The sequence below is a fragment of the Typopeltis vanoorti genome, chromosome 7 (genome assembly GCF_054136105.1).
Source record: "Typopeltis vanoorti isolate ZY-2024b chromosome 7, IOZ_Tvanoo_1.0, whole genome shotgun sequence".
NCBI lineage: Eukaryota > Metazoa > Arthropoda > Arachnida > Uropygi > Thelyphonidae > Typopeltis > Typopeltis vanoorti.
The window spans coordinates 86,732,768-86,754,498 of record NC_143555.1 but is presented as its reverse complement, the minus strand read 5'-3'; the positions used below and the strand labels follow the sequence as shown (position 1 = coordinate 86,754,498).

At 37.1% G+C, this 21,731-nt stretch overlaps 1 protein-coding gene across 1 annotated transcript; it reads left to right on the top strand.

The window, feature by feature from the left end:
• The first annotated feature begins 16,810 nt into the window (after positions 1–16,810).
• Positions 16,811–17,224, top strand: LOC150104840 (zinc finger BED domain-containing protein 5-like). Its single transcript, XM_090395072.1, has one exon. It carries the CDS (start codon positions 16,811–16,813, stop codon positions 17,222–17,224), a length of 414 nt encoding a protein of 137 aa, XP_090251198.1.
• Positions 17,225–21,731: the final 4,507 nt, after the last annotated feature.

Genomic DNA, 21,731 nt, shown 5'->3' with positions numbered 1-21,731 from the left:
GCTTCTTGAAAATCTAAGAAAAGCTCAAGAAATTGCATCCGAGAACGCCAAAGGGTCTCAAGAACAATACTCCTCCAGATATAATAATCTTCGTTCCAAAGAAAAATCCTTCATTGTTGGTGAAAAGGTTTTAGTATTGTTACCTTTATCCTCTCATAAGCTTCTAAATACTTGGACAGGACCTGCTACAACTTACTAGACCACATTCTGCGAAGGTTGAGATGAAGGATGGAAGTATCAGGGAGCTCCACATAAATAAGCTTCGACCATATATTCGAAGAATTAATCATGTCGGTCTAGTTTTCGAGCTAGATGAAGATTTCGGAACACTCCACTATGCACCCGCTGACAAGATGAATAAATCAGTCGAAGATATTAGGAAACACCTTGAGGATATGAAAGCTCTCTTGACGGGAGAACAAAAGCAAGAACCTTTTGACATCCTCCGGAAATATGCAGATGTTTTTAGTTCCAAACCTGGTTATGCCAAAGTTGACGGACACTCCATTAAAGTTACAGAGAACTGTTCCCCTAAGAGACTCAAACCCTATAGGGTGCCAATCACTCTACAAAAGGAAGTAGATCGACAAGTCAAAGAACTGTTAGATATGGGTCTCATTGAGCCAAGTGTCAGTGAATGGGCTCATCCCGTGGTTTGTGTGGCTAAGAAAAATGGAAGTGTCAGACTATGCATTGACTTTAGATTGCTAAATAGTTTTACTATTCCAGATGCTTATCCAATAAAAATAGCTAGAGATTTATTATTTGAGGTAGGACAAGCAAGATTTATCACTGTAGTTGACCTCACCAAGGGATATTGGCAAATCCCTATGGAAAAGGATGCAAAGCCCTTCACTGTTTTCGTGACACATTCTGGTAACTATCAATGGAACGTCTTACCGTTTGGAATGAAGAACGCTGGAAGTACATTCCAGAAATCATTGGATAAAGCACTAGCTCCTCATAAGGCATACTGCCGATCTTATATCGACGATTTGGCTATATTTTCTAAAACATGGTCTGAACATCTCACCCATATAGATGAAATCTTCAAAACATTAAGAGAGGTGGGTTTAACAGTAAACCTAGAAAAATGCGAATTCGGGAAAAATCAAGTGAAGTTCCTAGGTCATTTGATTGGATCCGGTCAACATTCCCCCGACCCAGAGAAGGTCGAGGTTATAAAAGGTTTAGCGACACTAGCGACAAAGAAGGAAGTAAGAAGTCTACTTGGGCTGGCTAGCTACTACCGTGACTACATACCACGATTCTCCCAAATTGTATTACCACTGACAAATCTGACTAAGAAAAGTGTCCCAAACAATGTTCCTTGGACTACTGATGTTGATGAAGCTTTTACGAAACTCAAAGAAGAGCTTATAAAAATGCCTTCTTTGCATACTCCAGATCTCGACAAGCCGTTCCAGTTGTATACAGATGCATCAGCAACAGCAATTGGCGCATACTTAGCTCAAAACAACGAACAAGGAAAAGAATTGCCCATTGCTTTCTTCAGTAAGAAACTAAATCCCTGTCAAATGAAATGGTCAGCCATTGAAAGGGAAGCTTTTTGCGTCTTGGAGGCGTTGAAAAAGTTTGACACATGGGTATTTGGTGCTGAAATACAGGTAATTTCAGATCATAACCCTCTGACCTATCTAACTAAAAGTGCCATTCATGGTGCCAAGTTGTCCCGATGGGCTTTAGCCCTACAACGTTATAATATGACCGTTACATATAGAAAGGGTAGTCGTCACGGTAACGCCGATGCCCTTTCCAGATTAAAAACTGATATAATTAATTAATGTTATTGGCTTGTTTCTTAATAATGATTATATATTTTCTTGATGTTTAGTTAACGATGATTATATAGTTTTTTTTGTTGTTGTTTTGTTTGTTTGTGGGAGCTGCATCGCACTATAAAGCTCTCACCTCATTTCTTGTATTTTAGAGTCAATTACTCGCCTGAGTTTTCTTTTAGATGCAACATCGATACTCCTGAGACGGATGTGCTTCCCCCAAAGGGAGTCGTAAGGATTTTTGTCACGAAGACTTGCGAATTCTCTTTAAACTGTGTACTGGTGGCGAGGAGGCGCGGCAGTCGTAACAACGGAAGCAGACGACGTTTAGGACTTCTTTTAGCAAAGTTTCCGCCGAGTGGTATCCATTTTGTTTTTTAAATGTGCCCGAAGTGAGAGAACAAGTACAACATTAGTGTTTGAAAGCAAATATAATTTTCTAGTTAGATCATATACTACAGTATAATAGGTCATCGGCATTGCAAAAAAGAGCGATGAGTTAATTTCAGCGAGCATTCATTCTGCGTAATGATCAAGACTTTCACCAGCTTTACCATTCATCACGAGTCCGAGTTTTACTATCCTTTATAAAAACCTGCATTTTTATAAAGAGATACAGCACTTACAAAATGATATCTTATTCCTACATTCAACATCAGTCACTTGCTGAATGAATTAAAAAAATGACAGATTGTTCTCTACAAAGCTCTCTGTTAAAGGCTATTTATATGAGTGTTCATTTTGCCAGTCTGAAGTAGTAAAATTTTGTACATAACACGAAATAAATAGTAATGTCCAAAACTAGTCATTCATTTATAACATTTGTTTTTCTTTTTCTATATTTTTTGTAAGTATTAATTTTAAAATACGCATAGAATATAATTATTTGTATACGTTTAAAATTATGTTTCGTATTATAAAAGGAATTTATTTTCCTTTATGCTTAGTTTCGGTTTTTTTTTTTTCATTTTTTTCGGAGGGGTCTTATATATTTTGTTCAGTGTGAGTTTTAAGGTTTAAATAAAGAATATATCAGAATCAGACAATTCTCCTTGTTTCCAGGGTTTGTTATATTATTTAGTTAGCGATTTCTTCGTCTATTACGTTTTCGTAGTTTTTAAGATTTATAACTTTGCACGGCTTCTGTTCTTCCATACAGTTTAAGTGGTGTGAATTAATGAATTTATACTTTGCATTTACTGATTGCTGTTATGTGGCTATTCGCAGTTACTCATGTTTATATGATATTATACATGAAGATGACAAACACCTTGTTCTTGAAGAAAGGTAGACGTGGTCAAACTGAGAAAAGTTTCCAAATCTATAAAAAAATATAAGTAGGCGATGTTGAAAATAAGAGAGAAGAAAGAAGCAGACTCGTGGCACAAATCTCGAAGTACGTCCCATTGTAGATTAGCAAGCTTCACGACATTTGGAAGTTATAAATTAGTTTACGCCCTCTGCTCTAGTTGCAGTCAAATGCAGAGTTGATACTACGTAGGGACTTTGCATGGTATCCGTAATGATAAGTATGATTCAACTGTGAATCCAGTATTTTTCAGTTTATAAAATTAACGGTGGTTCAAAACATTTGAGTTGTTTTGTTGGTGTCAAATATCTTTCCGAAGATGCTATCAGCCAGAAAAACAGCGCAACACTGCGTGGTAAAAGTTATACGAATCCAATACGTCCAATACGGTTAATTATTCTTAGTTAACATAAACGACTTCTGGTTATTTACTTAAAATATTTATTATGCTTACAGTTTGTTATATTCCAAAAGCACAATAATTTACTTTAACTACCAAAAATACGATCAAAGTAACTTCTCAGTTTATTAGAAGTTATAACAGATTTTCAAACAAATTTGTAATAGTTTTTTTTTTCATTTTTATTTTATATTTTTGATGTGTGTAGCATGAAATTCATTTCGAGGAAATGATTAGTATGAGTAATTACTTTTAGCATGTACTTGATGATAACATCAATTACTTAAGCTAAATTTTTTTTTTAAATAAACTTAAATCAGACAGTTTAGCCAAATACCAGAAACAGCAGGGGCATTTTGAATCTTATTGTACAATACGTAAAGACGTAATATTACTGCGTCTCAATTTGTTAGAATGGTCAATTATGTCCCATTTCTCATCCTAATATCTTTTTTTTTTTCTTTTTCGAACCATACTGCTTTCCAAGCAATGGACTGTAAGCACATTCCTTGGACGAAAGTCAACGGTCACCAGAATGTGAGGAACAAACAAGCGTCAACCATAATGTTTGCTTCTGAAAAGTAGACTGCAGTTTCATCAAGGAAATCAAATTAGAGTTTTACAAGAGTGTAAATTCATTCTTATTTTGAGGGATTCGTAACAAAGCCACGAAAACAAAAAAAATTAGACATTTATGGAAGCCATTTATGGCAGTTGTTTTTCGAAATATTCGAGAGTAATCTGTTATGACGATTATTTTAGAAAATTAATAAAATCATTTTTGAAAATTAAGAAAATTATTCTAGAAAGAATAATTCTCGTAAAAATCGGAAGATTATTCTTTTATCTTACTTCTAACTCCAAATTAAAAGCAACTGAGCACCTAAGGATTATTTAAGGATTACTTGAAATTAAATTTTTCATCATGCTTTTGTTTAAAAAGACTATTAATTGTAAATTATAAAAATAATTTTAATCTCTGAATTCAAACATTAATTGATTTCAGTAATTGGTTCTTTGAATAAAAATAGTTTCTTATAAATCTTAAGAGTGAGATAAAAATATAATTATTATATGAGATGAAGAAAAATCATTTAAGTGCATTTCAGTTCCTCGTTTGCTCAGATAAGAACCACTCAATCATGTTACGGTAATGTTGCTTTTATTTTCATTATAAAATCATATATAATATATTTTATTATAAAATCACCGAAACTGGATCGGTAATAAATAAATTAAATATATTTTACTAGTTCCAAAAATCCTTCCCACATAAAATCTCTCTGTCTCTCAAACTTATATTTCGACAAGTTTTATGATTTATGTCAGGTATTCACTATACATGCATACATATTAATATTAACTTCAAAAATAGTCACTCAGGCCGACGTGATGAGCTGTAAGAAGTTTTCTAGTTGCCATCCTAAAGTAAATTGGAGGGACGAAAGTAAGAGGAGAAAAATCTTAATAAGAATACTTGAAAGGAATGTGAGATGTGATAGTTCGCACCAATTTTCCCGATTCGTGAAGCAAAATTTCAGTTTATATCAGAGACAGCGTAATAAATCAATTATGTAGAAATAAACATATTAGTTCTTGACAGTCTCGATTATACTAAGTTAATTTATGAAGAAGGTATAATTGAATTATATGTACCTATATTATATTGAATAATAATATAGTTGACTGATTCAATTATATGCAATAAGAACTATTTAGTTCATCGTTAAAATAAATCAAACATGAATTATATGCAATATAATTGAATTATATGCAATATTCTTTCACTATGCGTTATTCCCGCTTCCTATGCAGGGTCCGTGTGTTGCTTAGATGCGACATCTTGTTAGTACCACTCCCAGCCGACCTCTCGCCTAGTCAGCCGCCGGGGGGATATTTTTGACTGTCTATCCCAATGGCTTTAACAGGCCTTTTAAGGCCCACAACCTTCCAAGCATGCTTGGATTTCGTAACCGAAATACGAGGATAGAATGGTCACTCCTATGCCTCAAGGTATTCTTGGCTGTATCCCTGTGTGTTCACGGGGCCGGTTTGCCTGCTTGCGGGATGATAAACACCAGATAAACTGGCGGAAAAAACCCTACTGCCCGCGCCCAAGATCGGCTAACTTGGCTATGGCTGAGGAAGATCCTTCAGCTCCTCATGTCTCCAACTTGAAGTTGAAGACGTGAGGAGTCGAAGTTGAAGTTGAAGTTAAAGTTGAAGCCTATTGCTCTCCAACCAATAGGCTTCAACTCTGAATACGTCGCTGTGGGCCTGGATGTTTGTAATTGTCGTTGGATGGGAGATGATTTTCACCACCCTTCCCTGTTCGTTGAAGGGGTCTAAAGTAACTTTCATGTTCGGACTCTAGAACATTGCTTTTAGACTATGTAAAAATAAATAAAATGTATAAAATTAATTTTAAAAGTAGAAACATTCATAGCCCACCGATGGTACGAATGCACTATGGGGTTTATAAAAACCTTTCGTGGGTGGTAGCCACATAAAATACATATTAAATTAAACAAATCTTATTGGATTGGATTCGATTCGATTAGATATTGGATTACTTTAGAAGTGTTAAATGAAATTACATAAAAATTATTTTTCTGAGGTACTGCTTCCTTTTTTTCAATAGTTTATGAGTTCGAGTCTCTCTGTGGGCATGGGTACTGTTTGAATGCCAACAGGTGGAAGTTAGTTATTAAATATTTTATTTAATTAATAAAACATAAAATAGACGACAGTTACCCTGATTAATGATATCATACAACGTATTTGATTCAATATCAGGATTGGTCAATTACCTTCTTTGATCATATAAGATTTTATATCTCGAAGTCATAACTTTCTCATCACTTTTATCCATCGAAGTACGTATTATGAAAAAAAAAAAAACAGTTCTGTATTATTCAAGATATTAGAATGGCTTAAGTATAAAGAGCTAATAAGCTTCATTTCGGCAATGAAAACATTACTTAAATTAAGGGGATATTAAATCCCACATATTTTTAAAACCGAATAAGAAACTCTCACTGAAACTCTCTCAACCGAATAAGAAGGCTACTCACTGATGAAGCCTCAAAAAAGGCTGAAACCGGTCTGGGTAGTGACCTCCCTCCATAATGTAATAACAGCATACATTTCCTAGGAAATGTGTTTTTACATTATGGAAAATACCTAAGAATAGCGATCTGAACTTCTTCCTCCACCTTTGCAACGAGCTGCCCAGTATTGTACTATGTACTAGGATCACTTGCATTGGCTAACGCTAGTGTTCGCTGATACTTTATAGTTTACTATATTCGGCAAGAAACTCTCTGATTCCTATCTTTGAGTTTCTTATTCGGTTTTAAAACTATGTGGGATTTAATATCCCCTTAATTTAAGTAATATTAGAATGGCTTTTCTATTGTACTTGCAAAATATATATTTGCAGAACTAGAATTACTGCAAAGTGCAGTCTAATGCCTTTTTTTTATAGAATATCTAAAATGTATGAATAAGGAGAAAAGCAAGCATCTTCACGCTTACAAGAAACAAATGGTTTCATTTTTCTTTCTATTAGAAACGTTCGTATGCAATATTTGAAAGAAAATGCGAGAGTTATTTCAGAGAAAAAAAATCTTATTTTATAACATTATTCTAGAAGGCTTTGAATGTGACTCATGCTGAAATATGATAAAATGCGTTTCATTTTTCTGTAAGAAAAATGATATAAAAAATAGTAACTTTGTTCTTATTTGTTATTCTCTAGGAATTCCGTAAATTTTGAAAAAATGAAAAATACAGTCACCATTATAGAGTAGCAGAAAGCTACGTATATTACGTTTTTTTTTTAGCAAAACTGGCATTTTGAAGCTCCTTGTTAGTAAGAAAACACCGTCTTAGAACATGTCCTTTCAAAATATGCTCCTCTCAAAATAGAACGATATTATGAAATTGTGGAACTTGCTGTCCGTCTTGTGTTTTTATTATTATTACTTATGTACAATATAAAGTTTTAATTAGTTTAAATCTGAAGAAAAACCACAATTTGGATGAAGGTGGCATTTTGTGCACCAATATTTACATGATATCCAATGCCCTCTTAAAAGATTATAAATCAAAATATTTAATGCTGTCTCAATATGTCATCTCTAGTATGCGTAAAACTAGAGAAAGGTTTTAAAACACTCACATTTACAGTTGTGTAAATGTGAGTGTTTACAAAGAACATAACGGTAAATGTGACTTAGTGCTGGTTAATGTAAACCAGAACAAAAAGTTATCATTTGAAATATTAAATTAAATTAGTTTATACATCTATTAGTGAACTAGTTTACACTTCCAACATTTGTTAAGTCTGTAGAGGATTTCTGCCATGCTGATAAGTCCCGATAAAAATGCAGATGTGCTGTTATTTAACGCATTGGTCAGATCACATCCGGACTGCTGGGAAGAGATTGATCTTCCGATTAGTTTCGAGGTAATGAAATGTCAGAAGAGATCTAGGAACGGATAAGTAATTGCATCGGCTAAATATAAATATAAATAATTGTCTGAGATTCGTACTTTGCAGAAGTCTATTTGTTGGAGAGGAGGAAATCATAAGAGAAGATGGGGTTGAGATATTATTGAGATTTATAATCCAATTCATATAGATCACAAGACAATTGGTGTAATCCGTTGTGTGATTGAAGAAGAATGTATTCTTTGAAATTGTATAAGGATTTCATTAAGACAATGAGAATTTGGTTCATTCCATGGAGGGGATTATGTGTTTAAGTTTTTATTTGTTTGAATTCTGTTCTCGAAAGGTTGTACGTCCACGATACTAATGTACAGAAGTGGTATGTTGATAGTAGAGTAGAACTATCATCTTAAGTAGAATATGGGGCGTTTCAGAAGTCTAGAAATTAATTTCACTGCTCAGAAAAAGAACACTTTTAAAGTATATTGTAAAAACTATGTTTCATAAGTGTGAGTTAATTAAACGTCAAGATTCTCTTTACGTGACAAGATTTCAATATCAACAAATGATTAACCTTTCAAGGAAAACTTCGCCTTAAGCTGTCCTTTCTTTGCAGTCACTGTGTAAATTAACTTTCTCTAACATTAATAGTTTGCTGACCTCTTTTACTATGTTCTTGATTGCGTACTGCCATTAATTCTTTATGTTCGTCGGCGCACATTGTTAAGACGCTTACATTTTCCTCCCCATTTTATGCATCAGTTTAATACCTAGTGCATGCTTTTCACTCGAATTTCAAAAGAAAAAAAAAGCATTCCACTTTTCTCTTTCGCTTATTTTAAACCATTGCTAGTATTCAAAGCAGATAGTCAAAGTTTACTTTGATCACTGCTTTGTTTAGCGCTAAAAAGAAATTCAAAAATGAATTATTTGAAGCATTATTAAAACACGATTAAAATCTCTATTATTGCTTTCACACTAGTAACAACAGTTAATGTAATTATGACTTATACTTTTGTAATACAACGATGACAAACCTTCATAAACGAGAAGATTCAAGAAGAAACTAAAGGATATGAAGCATGTGCAGTTAATTTTCATTTTGAATTTTTTTTAATTATTAAAATGTTAATAAATAATTATTTCGAGAGTGATATATATACAAAAAAATTCAAGAAGACAGTAACTGTAGATTGTGCAAAGAAAAGAGGAAGAAACGGTAGACCACATTATAAGTGGATGCAGCAAATCGCACAAATTGAGTACCGTAAAAGGCATGATAACGTAGCCAAGATAATTCACTGGCATTTATGTAAAAAAAGTATGGGTTTAAAGTGTCTAAAGATTATTGGAAGCATAAAGTCCACCAGAAAGTGGTTGAGAATGAAAAAGCTAAAATACTCTGGGATTTCAAAATCCAGACTGACAAAAGCGTGGAGTGTAATACACCCGATATCACTGTGGTTGAAAAAAGTGAAAACAAGGGTGTTACGTTTATCGAAATATCAGTACCAGGAGATAGTCGGATTAACAACAAAGAAAATGAAAAAATTACAAAATATCGCGATTTGCAAATCGAAGCTGAACGGATCTGGCAAAAGAAAACGAAAGTTGTTCCCATAATAATAGGCGCTTTAAGTGCCATCCCTAAAACATTGAAAAAACATCTAGAAGCACTCGAGTTAGATGGAGTAAAAATTGAGCAGCTGCAAAAGGCCGCTTTGTTCGGCACAGCTTTCATTTTCAGAAAGTATTTCCACAACTCATAGGCCCTTGGGTAGGGCCCGAATTAGTGGAATATAATTAGCCTTTTCTTAAGACTGAGGAAGCAAATCAAGCTTTGATGAACATTATATATATATATAATTCCATGGTAAAAATCACATCGCAACAGGAATGCAAAAAGAAATAATTTCTAAAAGAACTGTCTAAAACCAAAAATAAATTATTTTAAACATTACAATACCATTTTTTTAATCTTCTTTATTTTGAGAGCATGAATCAAATTGAAGTGATTTTTATCAAAAAATTGATGTTTTATTACTTTTATTATTATTATTTTTTTATAGATTTTCCCCAACCAATAAAAAAAAGAAAAGATTCATAGTCTCAATATAACGAATTGGGAATACGATTCTAGAATTGTAATATAATATAATATAAATATTTTTGTGAGCCCTCATAGCATTTTTTTTTATCTGATCCACACACGAAATTCCACAAGGCCTATAGTACATTAGTGCTGTATGTGGACAAGAAGAATAGAAGAAAGGTGGAATCTGTTCATATTTTTCTTGAACATCAGACGGTTGCTATCCCTGGGGAAGGCAGATTGGGGAAGACTCTTCTAAAGGACAGAAGTAGATAGAATGAAAGATGAGGCATTGAAGTTGGTTCGGTGAGTTTCAAGATGGACTTGTAAAATGGTGTTGTTCAGCAGTGGCTAGTGTTTTATGATTTTGGAGGAGAGTGGTGGAATAATAGTGGAATAACTTGGCCATCCAGTTGATTGCAGAATGTGGAAGGCAGACCGTGGGATGACAGTTTGTTAAGTAAGCCCCTGTGCCAAATAACAATTCAGCAGAGCACTGTCGATGAAAGTATTGGGGGGGGGTGGGGGGGGGGGGGGGTGGGGGGGGGGGGGGGTGGGGGGGGGGGGGGGTGGGGGGGGGGGGGGGTGGGGGGGGGGGGGGGTGGGGGGGGGGGGGGGTGGGGGGGGGGGGGGGTGGGGGGGGGGGGGGGTGGGGGGGGGGGGGGGTGGGGGGGGGGGGGGGTGGGGGGGGGGGGGGGTGGGGGGGGGGGGGGGTGGGGGGGGGGGGGGGTGGGGGGGGGGGGGGGTGGGGGGGGGGGGGGGTGGGGGGGGGGGGGGGTGGGGGGGGGGGGGGGTGGGGGGGGGGGGGGGTGGGGGGGGGGGGGGGTGGGGGGGGGGGGGGGTGGGGGGGGGGGGGGGTGGGGGGGGGGGGGGGTGGGGGGGGGGGGGGGTGGGGGGGGGGGGGGGTGGGGGGGGGGGGGGGTGGGGGGGGGGGGGGGTGGGGGGGGGGGGGGGTGGGGGGGGGGGGGGGTGGGGGGGGGGGGGGGTGGGGGGGGGGGGGGGTGGGGGGGGGATGGCACGAACCAAAGACAAAGGCAAGCCAACAGTTGAATTGAAATGCTAATTCTCTTCAACCCAATTCCATAATATCTGAAACACACTCACTATATATTTCTTAGTTTTAACAGGTTCACAACGTTGTGGTGTAAGCAAAACCATGTATTTCACTGGCAAAGTATGGTTTTGCTTGAGACAATATAGCAGTTTCTGTTGTGGTGGATGGAGATGTGATCCATTAGTTAGTGCCGTTTTTATCCCAGCTGTCTCTAATTACACTATTTGTTGAGAAATATATTACACAGACTGCAAATGCCTCTGTACCTTATTCAGTGATACAACAAAACTACTACAGAGACAAAAACTACACAGACCCATAATAACAACACTAAACTTCAAGATTGAACAAGAACAGCAAACCAAAAGGACGTGGAACTTCAGAAAAGCTGACTGGACAAGGTTTACTCAAACCTTGGAGAGCCTCTGTCAAGATGAACCTGTCTCTGGAAACCTCGACAGAAAATTACAAATCCTTACTTCACACATCAGCAAAACTGCCAAAGCAACAATACCAAGAGGCCAGCGGAAAAACACCTGGATACCATACTGGAAAGATCACAATATTGATTCAATGATTACAGAAAGAGACAATATCAATGAACAATTCAGAATTAATAAAACTGATGATTACAGAAAGAAATTAATGGACATAACACACAAAATAGAGCAGGAAATTTGGAAGTGCAAACAAGAGAAATGGGCGGAACTTTGCAGTAACCTGGATCCAAGAAAAGACAGCCAACACTGGAATATTATTAGAATCCTAGACAATATCAAAAAAGAGAACCAACAGAAAACAAACTTCATCATAAATGCTGGCAAACAAGCTATTACAGATCAAGAAATTGCAAACACACTGGCAAAAACCTATTCAAACAACTCCAAACTTCAGTATAACAGAGAGGACAAGCCCCTCAATAAACTCACAAGTCAAATGCTAAAACAAGCAAGAACATACCAAACTAATGACATCTTCTCCGAAGAATTTACACTAAGTGAACTAAATTCATCAATCGAGAAAACTGCACCTAATAAATCCCCTGGTAATGATCTTATCTTTGGTCATATGGTCAAACACCTTGGCAAAAATGCCAAAGAACAACTTCTGGACATTCTCAATACCTCTTGGCGAACGGGCAAACTTCCAAAAGAATGGAAAAAATCAGTTATTGTACCCATCCTGAAACCTGACAAAAATGCTGCAGAATGTCAAAGTTACAGACCTATCGCATTAACTAGCATACTTTGTAAAATTACTGAAAGAATCATACACTCCAGGCTTATGCACTGGCTGACAAAAAATAAGAAAATCAACTACTACCAAACTGCTTATAGAACTCGTCATTCGACAACAGATCAATTATTCCATTTCTGCCAAACAATAATAGACTCATTTCAGGAAAAACCAACAAAAAAGACAACTGCCATATTCCTTGATATGACTGCTGCTTTTGATCGTGTTTGGATCAAAAAATTAATACAAACAATACATGATATTGGAATTAGAGGAAACGCTTTAATCTGGATTGCTGATTTCATCAGAGGAAGAAAGATCAAAGTCAGAATCAATACAGCAATATCAAAAGAGCGGAGAACCTGGGCTGGTGTTCCCCAGGGCTCAGTACTCAGTCCCTTACTATTCCTTCTATATGTCAATAATATTCATCCCTACCTTACAGAAGACACAAAAGTAACTTGCTATGCAGATGATATAGCCATCTGGCACACTAGTGCTAAAATCAAAGAATCAGAGGAAATTCTAAACAAATCCATGAGAGGATTAGAAAAATGGTCAAACGAACTCAAACTTAAAATCAACCCAGACAAAACAAAACTAAGTACATTTAGTACAGACAGGAAAAATAGACATTCCTACAATCCCAAAGTCATGATCAATAACAAGCTAATTGAAAAAGTCACAAATCCAAAATACCTTGGTATTACGCTTGATCAGGAATTACGTTTTGCACAACACATCTCTAACACTTCCAACAGAGCTCTAAAAAAATTAAATATACTGAAAAGGCTTTGTGGAACAAATTGGGGTGCAAAGCCAAAAATCCTCAAAACTACTTACACTACACTAATAAGGCCAATAATGGAATATGCAGCACCTATCTGGTCACCTTCGGCTTCATCGGTAAAGAAAAACCTAGACAAAATACAAGCAAAAGCATCCAAGATTATCATTGGTGCAGTCTCATCCACTAACAACATCAGAGCCCAACAGGAATGTGGGCTTGACCTGCTGGAGGACAGACGAAAATTTGCCACCATAAAATTCATAAATAATATCAGAAGCTACCAAAGTGATCATGTCTCCCTAAAAACCTATGAACATTGGAACCAAATTTGCAGACTTCACAGATCATCGACTTTACAATATGATGACACTATCAGGAAAGAAATAGGTCTTGATCAGCTAAATGTCCACATAAACAAAGAACCTCTATTTTCCAGTCCTTTACCTTCAAATACCTTCATAAATCTAAACCTTACCAAACTCTGTACAAAAAAAGAACCAAAAGAAATGCTTAAAGAAAAAGGCCTAAATACCATCAACCTTCTTTCATCCTCCAAACAGGTTATTTGTTATACCGATGGATCATCAGACACCAATATGATTAATGGAGGCGCTGGTGTTCTCCTTCTACTCCCGAAAGGTGAAAAACTTTCAATAAAAGTTGGATCTGGGAGAATCGCTTCCAATTTTACCAGCGAACTCTACGCAATAATTAAAGCACTAGAAGCCTACTTAAATCTATCATCATCTCAACAATCTGAAGGAATTATAATTTACAGTGACTCAAGATCAGCTATGGAGGCAATCAAAAATGGCAATACCAAGCTCACACAAGACATCCATAAACTCTTAAATCATCTAAAGTGTTTAGGTAAAAGTTGCATTCTACAATGGATTCCTGCTCATGTAGGCATTGATCACAACGAAGCAGCTGATAAATTAGCAAAAGAGGCCAGAGAACTCAACCAAGAAACTCATATGATAACTCTTGCTGATGCCAATGCACTAGCAAAAGCTAAACTAATTCCATTGAAATCAGTGATACAACATCAAATTCCCGAGATCAATGCTGACAGAAGGACCTCCACTACGATAGCAAGACTACGAACAGGACATTATAGAGGAATGAAGATCAATACAGATGATACGAGAACATATAGAAACTGCAACAACTGCCCCAATACGGAACTGACACCCACTCACATCTTTACCTGTCCAGCAATTACAGCAGCCTTGCAAGAAATAGATCCTAATCCTGAACAACAGCTCTATACAAACAAAATCACAGACATAGCCAAAGCAGTACAAAGAGCGCACGGAAACATCTAAGACTCTTCAAAGGACAAGACAACAACAACAACAAAACTACTTATTTTTCTTGTGTCTTCAGTATAGTGCCGCTGTTCGGGAGAGCGCGTTGTTTATCACAGGGAGCAAGTTACCATCACCAGGACGTGATGGTAACTCATGGCGTCATGGCGATAGTAACTCGCGATTTGAGTAGAATTCATACATAATATATAATTTATTGAGAAATATATACGTTTAAAATAATTCTTTTTTTTCTTAATAATGATTCCATGCAGTTAATGATGCATAGCTGAAAATTGCCACGTACCTCCTGAAAACCTTTCGCCTCCCCCCCAGGGGTATGCGTATCACACTTTGAGAAACACTGATAAACGGTATTAATGCCAAGCATTAATTATATTTGTAGACGAATTTCTAGACACTAGTTTAGAAGCTATGTTATATAAATTTAGACGAAATAAATGACTAGATACATTGTAATCTCGAAACCATTACAAGTATGTAAAGATTTCATACTTCTTCTGGGATACTTTGAACTTCGATTCTAACGTGGAACTTTAGCTTGCTCTCGAACCGATTAGAAGAAAGAAGGAAATAAAATATAGACACATAGAAACACAGAAAACCACAAAACAAAATATTTTGTGCATGTAGCGTTTCCTAAATTTTAACAGTATAATATTTTCAGTATGAAACAGAAAGTATGTCAAAATTTAAGTGCCAGTTGTATTGACGTATTGTTGAAATCACTATCTTTATCAAATTTAAAATGGAAACTGCTATTACTTCACTAAATCTTACATTGTGTATGATATTGCACTTTCTTCAAATGGTGTGACTCGGTAAACTGGTTTCCCGTTTTCGGATAATAACTACAAATATTGTCAATGGCGGTCAGTAGTTCTTGATCAATTTGAGTGTGCTTCCTCTTAAAAAAGCAAAGGAAACAAATAAATAAACATTGATAAATATTATCTATCAATGCTAGTAAAATCTTTCAAAGGTGCTAATGTAATTCACTTTACCCAATACTCACTAAGAAGTCAGATCGGGATAATTACATCGTGCATAGATTAAGATTTTATAGAGGATGATAGGGACACTCTTTGCTCAAGTAACTCTGCATGGAATGAATCATGATATGCATTTGCCACACCGAATTGAATTAAATGTACTCGTAACATTCCATGCATATATTAAGTAGCTTTAATGGCACCGGTCTTTTCATTTAGATACCGTGACAAGGGCTAAATGAATGGATTGCAACGACGCCTTGCTTTGCTTAAATTTAATCAAACCTCATACAAACTTGAAACACAAAATACAAACTTGAAACACCAACCTGTGGTCCGCTGACCCCGGGGGTCCGCGAGTAATTCAAAGGGGATCAGAAGGATAGTTTGTTTTCATTAAACTTTATGTTATCAAGTTGCTTACACCTGGCATATATCTCTGGCTCTTGAGGTCCATGGTTTAAGTAAAATTTAACACGAATGTGGCTGTTACTTCTTCCCTTTGTAAAGCGGAGGTGAATAACCAACCCTTTTCAATTTAATTTAAGTTAATTTAGTAAATTATTATTAATTTAATGTAATTTAATAATTTATAATATTATATTGGGTTTGAGATTTATAATATTATATTGGGTTTGAGATTTATAATATTATAATTTATATTATAAATAAATTTTATAATATTATACAAGTGTGTTTTTCTCGGTTTAATATTCAGTGTTTCTACTTTTGGTCAAATAATTGAGTTCACAACGAAACTTCTGATTTTCAATTTTTTCACGACCTTATTTAGATATGGATCGGTGGTTAAAGTGAAACGCAAGACAGACGATAATCCGAGTGGATCTAGTGTTGTCGAAAATAGTAGTAGTGCAGATAAAGTCGCTTCCCTTAAAAAATCACGCAAATATTGTCCAGCCTATTTGCAAATGGGATTTTCCGTTCTGAATAAAGACGGTAAAAAACAGACTACAGTGTGTTCTTTGTTGCGAAGTGTGATCGAATGAATCTATGAAACCGTCGAAGTTGAGACACCACCTTGAAACAAAACATGGCGAATCAGTTAATAAGCCAATAGAATATTTTCAAAATAAAAAACTGCACCTTTGTGGTTTACAGAATTTAATTAAGGACATTGTGTGTGGAACAAAAAAATGAAAAGACTGTTCTTGCCTCTTACGAAGTCGCCCTTCTGATCGCTAGAAATGGACAACCCCATACAATTGGGGAAGATTTAATTTTGCCTGCGACAAAAGTGATAACAAAGAACTTGTTTAGTGAAAAACATGTCAACAAGGTGTCTGTAATATCGTTATCTGACAATACTGTGAAAAGAAGAAGAACCGACGAGATGACTCAACATGTGAAAGATATTTTGCTAGAACGGTTACGTCATAGTGAATATTTTGCGTTGCAGTTGGATGAAAGCCACGATATTTCAAATAATGCTAATTTGCTAGCTTTTGTGCGATATGAACATGAAAATAAAGTTTGTGGAGACTTTTTGTTCTGTGAATCGTTACCTCTTCATACAATTGCTGAAGCCCTTTTCAAAGTTGTCAATGACTTCATAACTACAAATAAACTTCAATGGGGAAAATGGGTAGGTATCAGCACAGAAGGTGCTCAGCCAATGTCGGGAATACATAAAGGTTTGGTCGCACGTATCCAGAAAGTCACACCTCTTGTGAAATGGACACATTGTTGTATACACCATGAAGTACTAGCTACACGCCGTATGCCCTCCAAAATGAAAACGTTCTAGACGAGGCAGTAAAAATTGTCAATTTTATTAAAGCCCGTCCTGTTAACAGCCGGTTATTTTCTGCACTTTGTAATGAAATGAGAAGTGATCACGAACACTTATTATTGCACTCAGAAATCCGATGGCTGTCCCGGGGGAAAGTTCTGACGCGGTTGTTTGAGCTTCGTGATGAAGTATGGTTGTTCCTCATAAACTCCAAATTTGAGTTAACACACTATTTAAATGATTTCACATGGCTCTCATCTCTTGCTTACTTGGCGAACATTTTAACATCTTGAATACTTTAAACTCGAGCCTTCAAGGTACATCTGTCACTGTGTTTTCATTGCAAGACAAGATAAAGGCAACAATCAAGAAGTTAAATTTGTGATGCCACCGGTTCGAGAAAGGAAAATACGATTCCTTTCATGCTCTGAGTGATTTCATTGAACAACTCCTTTCTGGTGATGTTGCTGAAAGTATGATTGAACATATGAGGTCATTGGCATCTCAACTACGTCTGTAGTTTCCGCTTTGTCCTGAAAAAAAAAAACGACTGGATGAAAACTCTGTCTCTTTCTAGACTCGGGATATGAACTTCCTTCTGTCGAAGCAGAACAACTTATCGAGCTGTCCTGTGATTCGACGTTCAAAATGCAGTTTCTTTCGTTACCGTTACTGGAGTTTTGCTTCCAAGCTAAGTCTGTTTACCCTAAAATTTCCAAAGGGCTGTAAGATATCTGTTGCCATTTGCCACTACATATCTGTGCGAGACAACATTTTTTTATCTTGTATATATGAAAAACAAATACAGGAACAGAGTTAACGTAGAGCCAGATCTACGTCTGAAATTATCCAGTTTTGATCCTGACATGCAAAAGTTGACGTCTGAAAAACAGCACCAGCCATCACATTAGGCGAGTGTTAAATTCATAATATTAGGCCTAATGGATATGTTTATATTCTTCCGAATATCTCCATTTATAACAGTATTGCATTGTCAAAAATGGCACATTTAGTGTTGAAAAATTGTAATTTATCACTTGATCTTTATGATATGTAAAATATAAAAAAATTCCATGTTGGATGTTATGGGGGCCGCGGTGAATTAACGTCTGATACAGGGGGGTCTGCAACATCAAAACAGTTGGGAAACACTGGCATATGGCATGCTTTTTTTTTCAAATTTTCAACTTTACTGATATAAGGGGTGAAGCAAAAGCTTTTCATATTCCCCTCTATCTTAAGAGAAACTGTGAGTGGAGAAAGTGTATGAACTAATTGCTCGCCCTGAGTTGGCTTGGAGATTAGTCCTCAGTGTTGAAGTTTAGGATGGTTTTAGGTCTTTTATATTTGACATAATCCATTGCGCCATAATCTGCAGCCAGTTGGATCAGTTTGTTAGGGTGCACAGATGCTTTTGAGAAGAATTTGATTGCTATAGTCTGCTTGAAAGTGCAAATATAGGGGACATTTGTGTCCCGATGAAGTTGCACAGTTCGTACGAACCATGGGCCGTTCAAGATCATTCTGCGACATTTATTTTGCACTCGTTGTAACTTAAGAATATTAGTATAGCGGAATGAGTCCATGCTGGTGAAGCGTAGATGAGTATTGGACGAACTCAGTTTATATATGAGTAGTTTGATTATGGTGCTCAGCTTACTGTTTCTGTTAATTAGCAGATAGGGCTGGGCTATGGTTGTTTTTGATTTGTTTGCACAGAGAGTCTTGATATGGTAGCTGAAAGTCAGTTTTCTGTATAATACTACTCCAAGATATTTGATCTCAATTAGCCATGGGATTGTAAAAAAGTTAACCCAGGAAAAGATTCAACCAGCTTCACTATCCAATTTGACAGCTATCATCACTTTCTCTCTAGCAAATATGCTGCTGGACTTTAGTAGATCCAACCCCCTCACCTCCTTCCACCAAACGCTCCCTAAAGGATACACAAACCATCATCTCAGCACTCAATAATCAGCAGTAACAAATTAAAACCAGACTCTCTAGAGATCATCGCGTGGAATGCGAACGGCCTGAGGAGTAAGATTTTAGAACTTCAGAATTTCGCCCAAAGACATCCGCCAGGTGTCCTTTTACTAAACGAGACGCACCTAAGACCTTCATACAACCCCAACATTTGTGGATATCAACTGTACTGGGCCCATAGACTATCCCACAGAGGAGGAGGCACGGCCATTTTCATTAAAAATTTCATCTCTTATCACTCTATAAACATCCCTCCTACAACCAACCTCGAGGTCACCGGCATCGAGATTCTCACGAGTTCTGCTGGCAAATTAAAAATCTTCGCAGCATATAATCCTCCACAAAAAATATTACTGTTCTCTTATTTGAACGCTTTATTCGATACCGGAGAGCCTATCATTGTGGCAGGTGATTTAAATGCCAAGCATTCAATCTGGAATAGCCGTTCCACCAACAAAAATGGACACATACTATAAAACTATGCTGGATTCAACAACTTGCTTGTGATTGGTCCCACCGACCCGACCCATTACAACACTTATGGTCGAGCTGATGTTTTGGACATAGCCATACTGCAGCACACCAGACTCCAATACAGTTCAATGACGAATAATGATCTATCATCAGATCACAATCCAATACCGTTAAAATTGGAACACCTTAAAAAATTATCTCCCCCCATCACTCGTTCATTCCTTGTGAAAGACTCTCCAAGGTACTTCCGAAATATATTGGTCCTGTTCCCGTCATAAAATCAAAAGAGGAAATTGAAACAGCCGTTAAAAATCTAACAGAACAGATTAAAACAGCCTGTGCAGCAGTTACTACCCCCGCAACTCTAAGATCTACTATGGCTAATCTGCACATTGGCTTTATAAACGCCAAAAATATGGATGAAGGCATTAAAATACAACCTGCAACGGTGATAGATTACAGAAGTAATCTGTCACCGTTGATGATTGACTAAAGAAATGGACGACAGCGGTATTCAGTATCATTCCTTCGCGCTCAGCTCCGAAAAAAAATTTTTTAAATTAGTCCGTCCTCCGTGGCGTCTGTGAAGCTATTGACACAGAAGAAATAGCTGCTGATCTTAACTTGCAGGATCTGCCTCCAGTCAAGGTCAGCAGAATGTACAGATTCGACAAGACTCATATGCCGTTAGTCCTTGTAGAGATCCATACCATTTACAAAAATATCTACAACTTAAAAACAATCTGTGGACTCATCGTCACACCAGAACCACTCCGGAAAAGGGCATCTTCTTGGCAATGCCACAGGTGCCAAAAGTTTTGCCATGCCCAGAAACTGTGTAGAGCTGAATTTAAATGTCTGAAATGCGGAGATAGCCACCCAACCAATATCTGTACAAAACCAAAAACCACCTCGGCTAAATGTGCCAACCGCGGTGGCCCTCATCCTGCGAACTATAAAGGATGTATTCAGCACGCAAAGAACAGACGGGTGGAGGCAGATAAACAGCCCTCCTCCTACAGTACAAGAACGCCAGAGGCCCGGGCACCACAACAGGAGGCTCAGCGACCACAATTGCAGCCCACCAAAAATAGAGGGAGCGAAAGGCAAACAAGAAGTTATGCCGATGTGGCCCGTACAAAAAAATCAATACCAGAACAGAATAAAAAAAACAGCACCTACAAACCTCACAGCTGTTATTACGGCCTCTCTAGAAAACTTGCTTTAAGACTTCAGCCTGTCAAACCCCTCAGAAATCTCCACTAAAATATTTCTACGTGAAACCCAGGTCATCCTCACAGCACTTATGAATGAATAGAAAAAAACTTATTCCAGCCTCTCTCCAGATAGTTGCATGAAATGAAAAAGGCCTCAAAAACAAAATTCTGGAGCTCCAAGATTTCACATATAAGTATCAACCGGATGTTATATTAATTAGTGAGACACATATAAGACCCCCAGATAACCCTAAAATAAGGGGTTATCGTCTATACAGAAACGACAGATTGGTCTACAGAGGCGGCAACACTGCCATCTTCATTAAAAATTACACCAAGCATCATTCTGTAAACAACCCTCCAACAACTACCCTTGAGATCACAGGCGTGGAAGTATTCACTAAGTCGGTTGGCAGACTGAAAATCAACTCAGATTACAAACCACCCCTAACACTCCACTACACTCTGATCTAAATGCCATTTTATCCGTCGGAGAACCCACCATTATAGACAGGAATCTGAACTCCAAGCACCCTGCGTGGAATTGAACCACCAACAAGAATAGTTGCATCCTTTCCAACTATATAGAATCAAACAATGCTATTGTGACAGGCCCCACCGAATCAGCTCATCTTAGTACGTTTGGCACTGCTGACATCCTGAATATAACTCTTCTGCAAGATATTAAACTTCAATACAGCCTAAAATCAATAAATGAGTTGTCATCTGATCATAACCCAATTCTATTACAGCTGGGAAAACAAGAATACCTGTCTCTTCGTTTCATTTCTATATATTATGGGAAAGACTGTCAACAGCACTCAAGGTTTATATTGGACATGTTC

Coding starts and splice junctions, on each gene's coding strand:
- LOC150104840 (XM_090395072.1), top strand. CDS start 16,811: ATGACTCAACATGTGAAAGATATTTTGCTAGAACGGTTACGTCATAGT.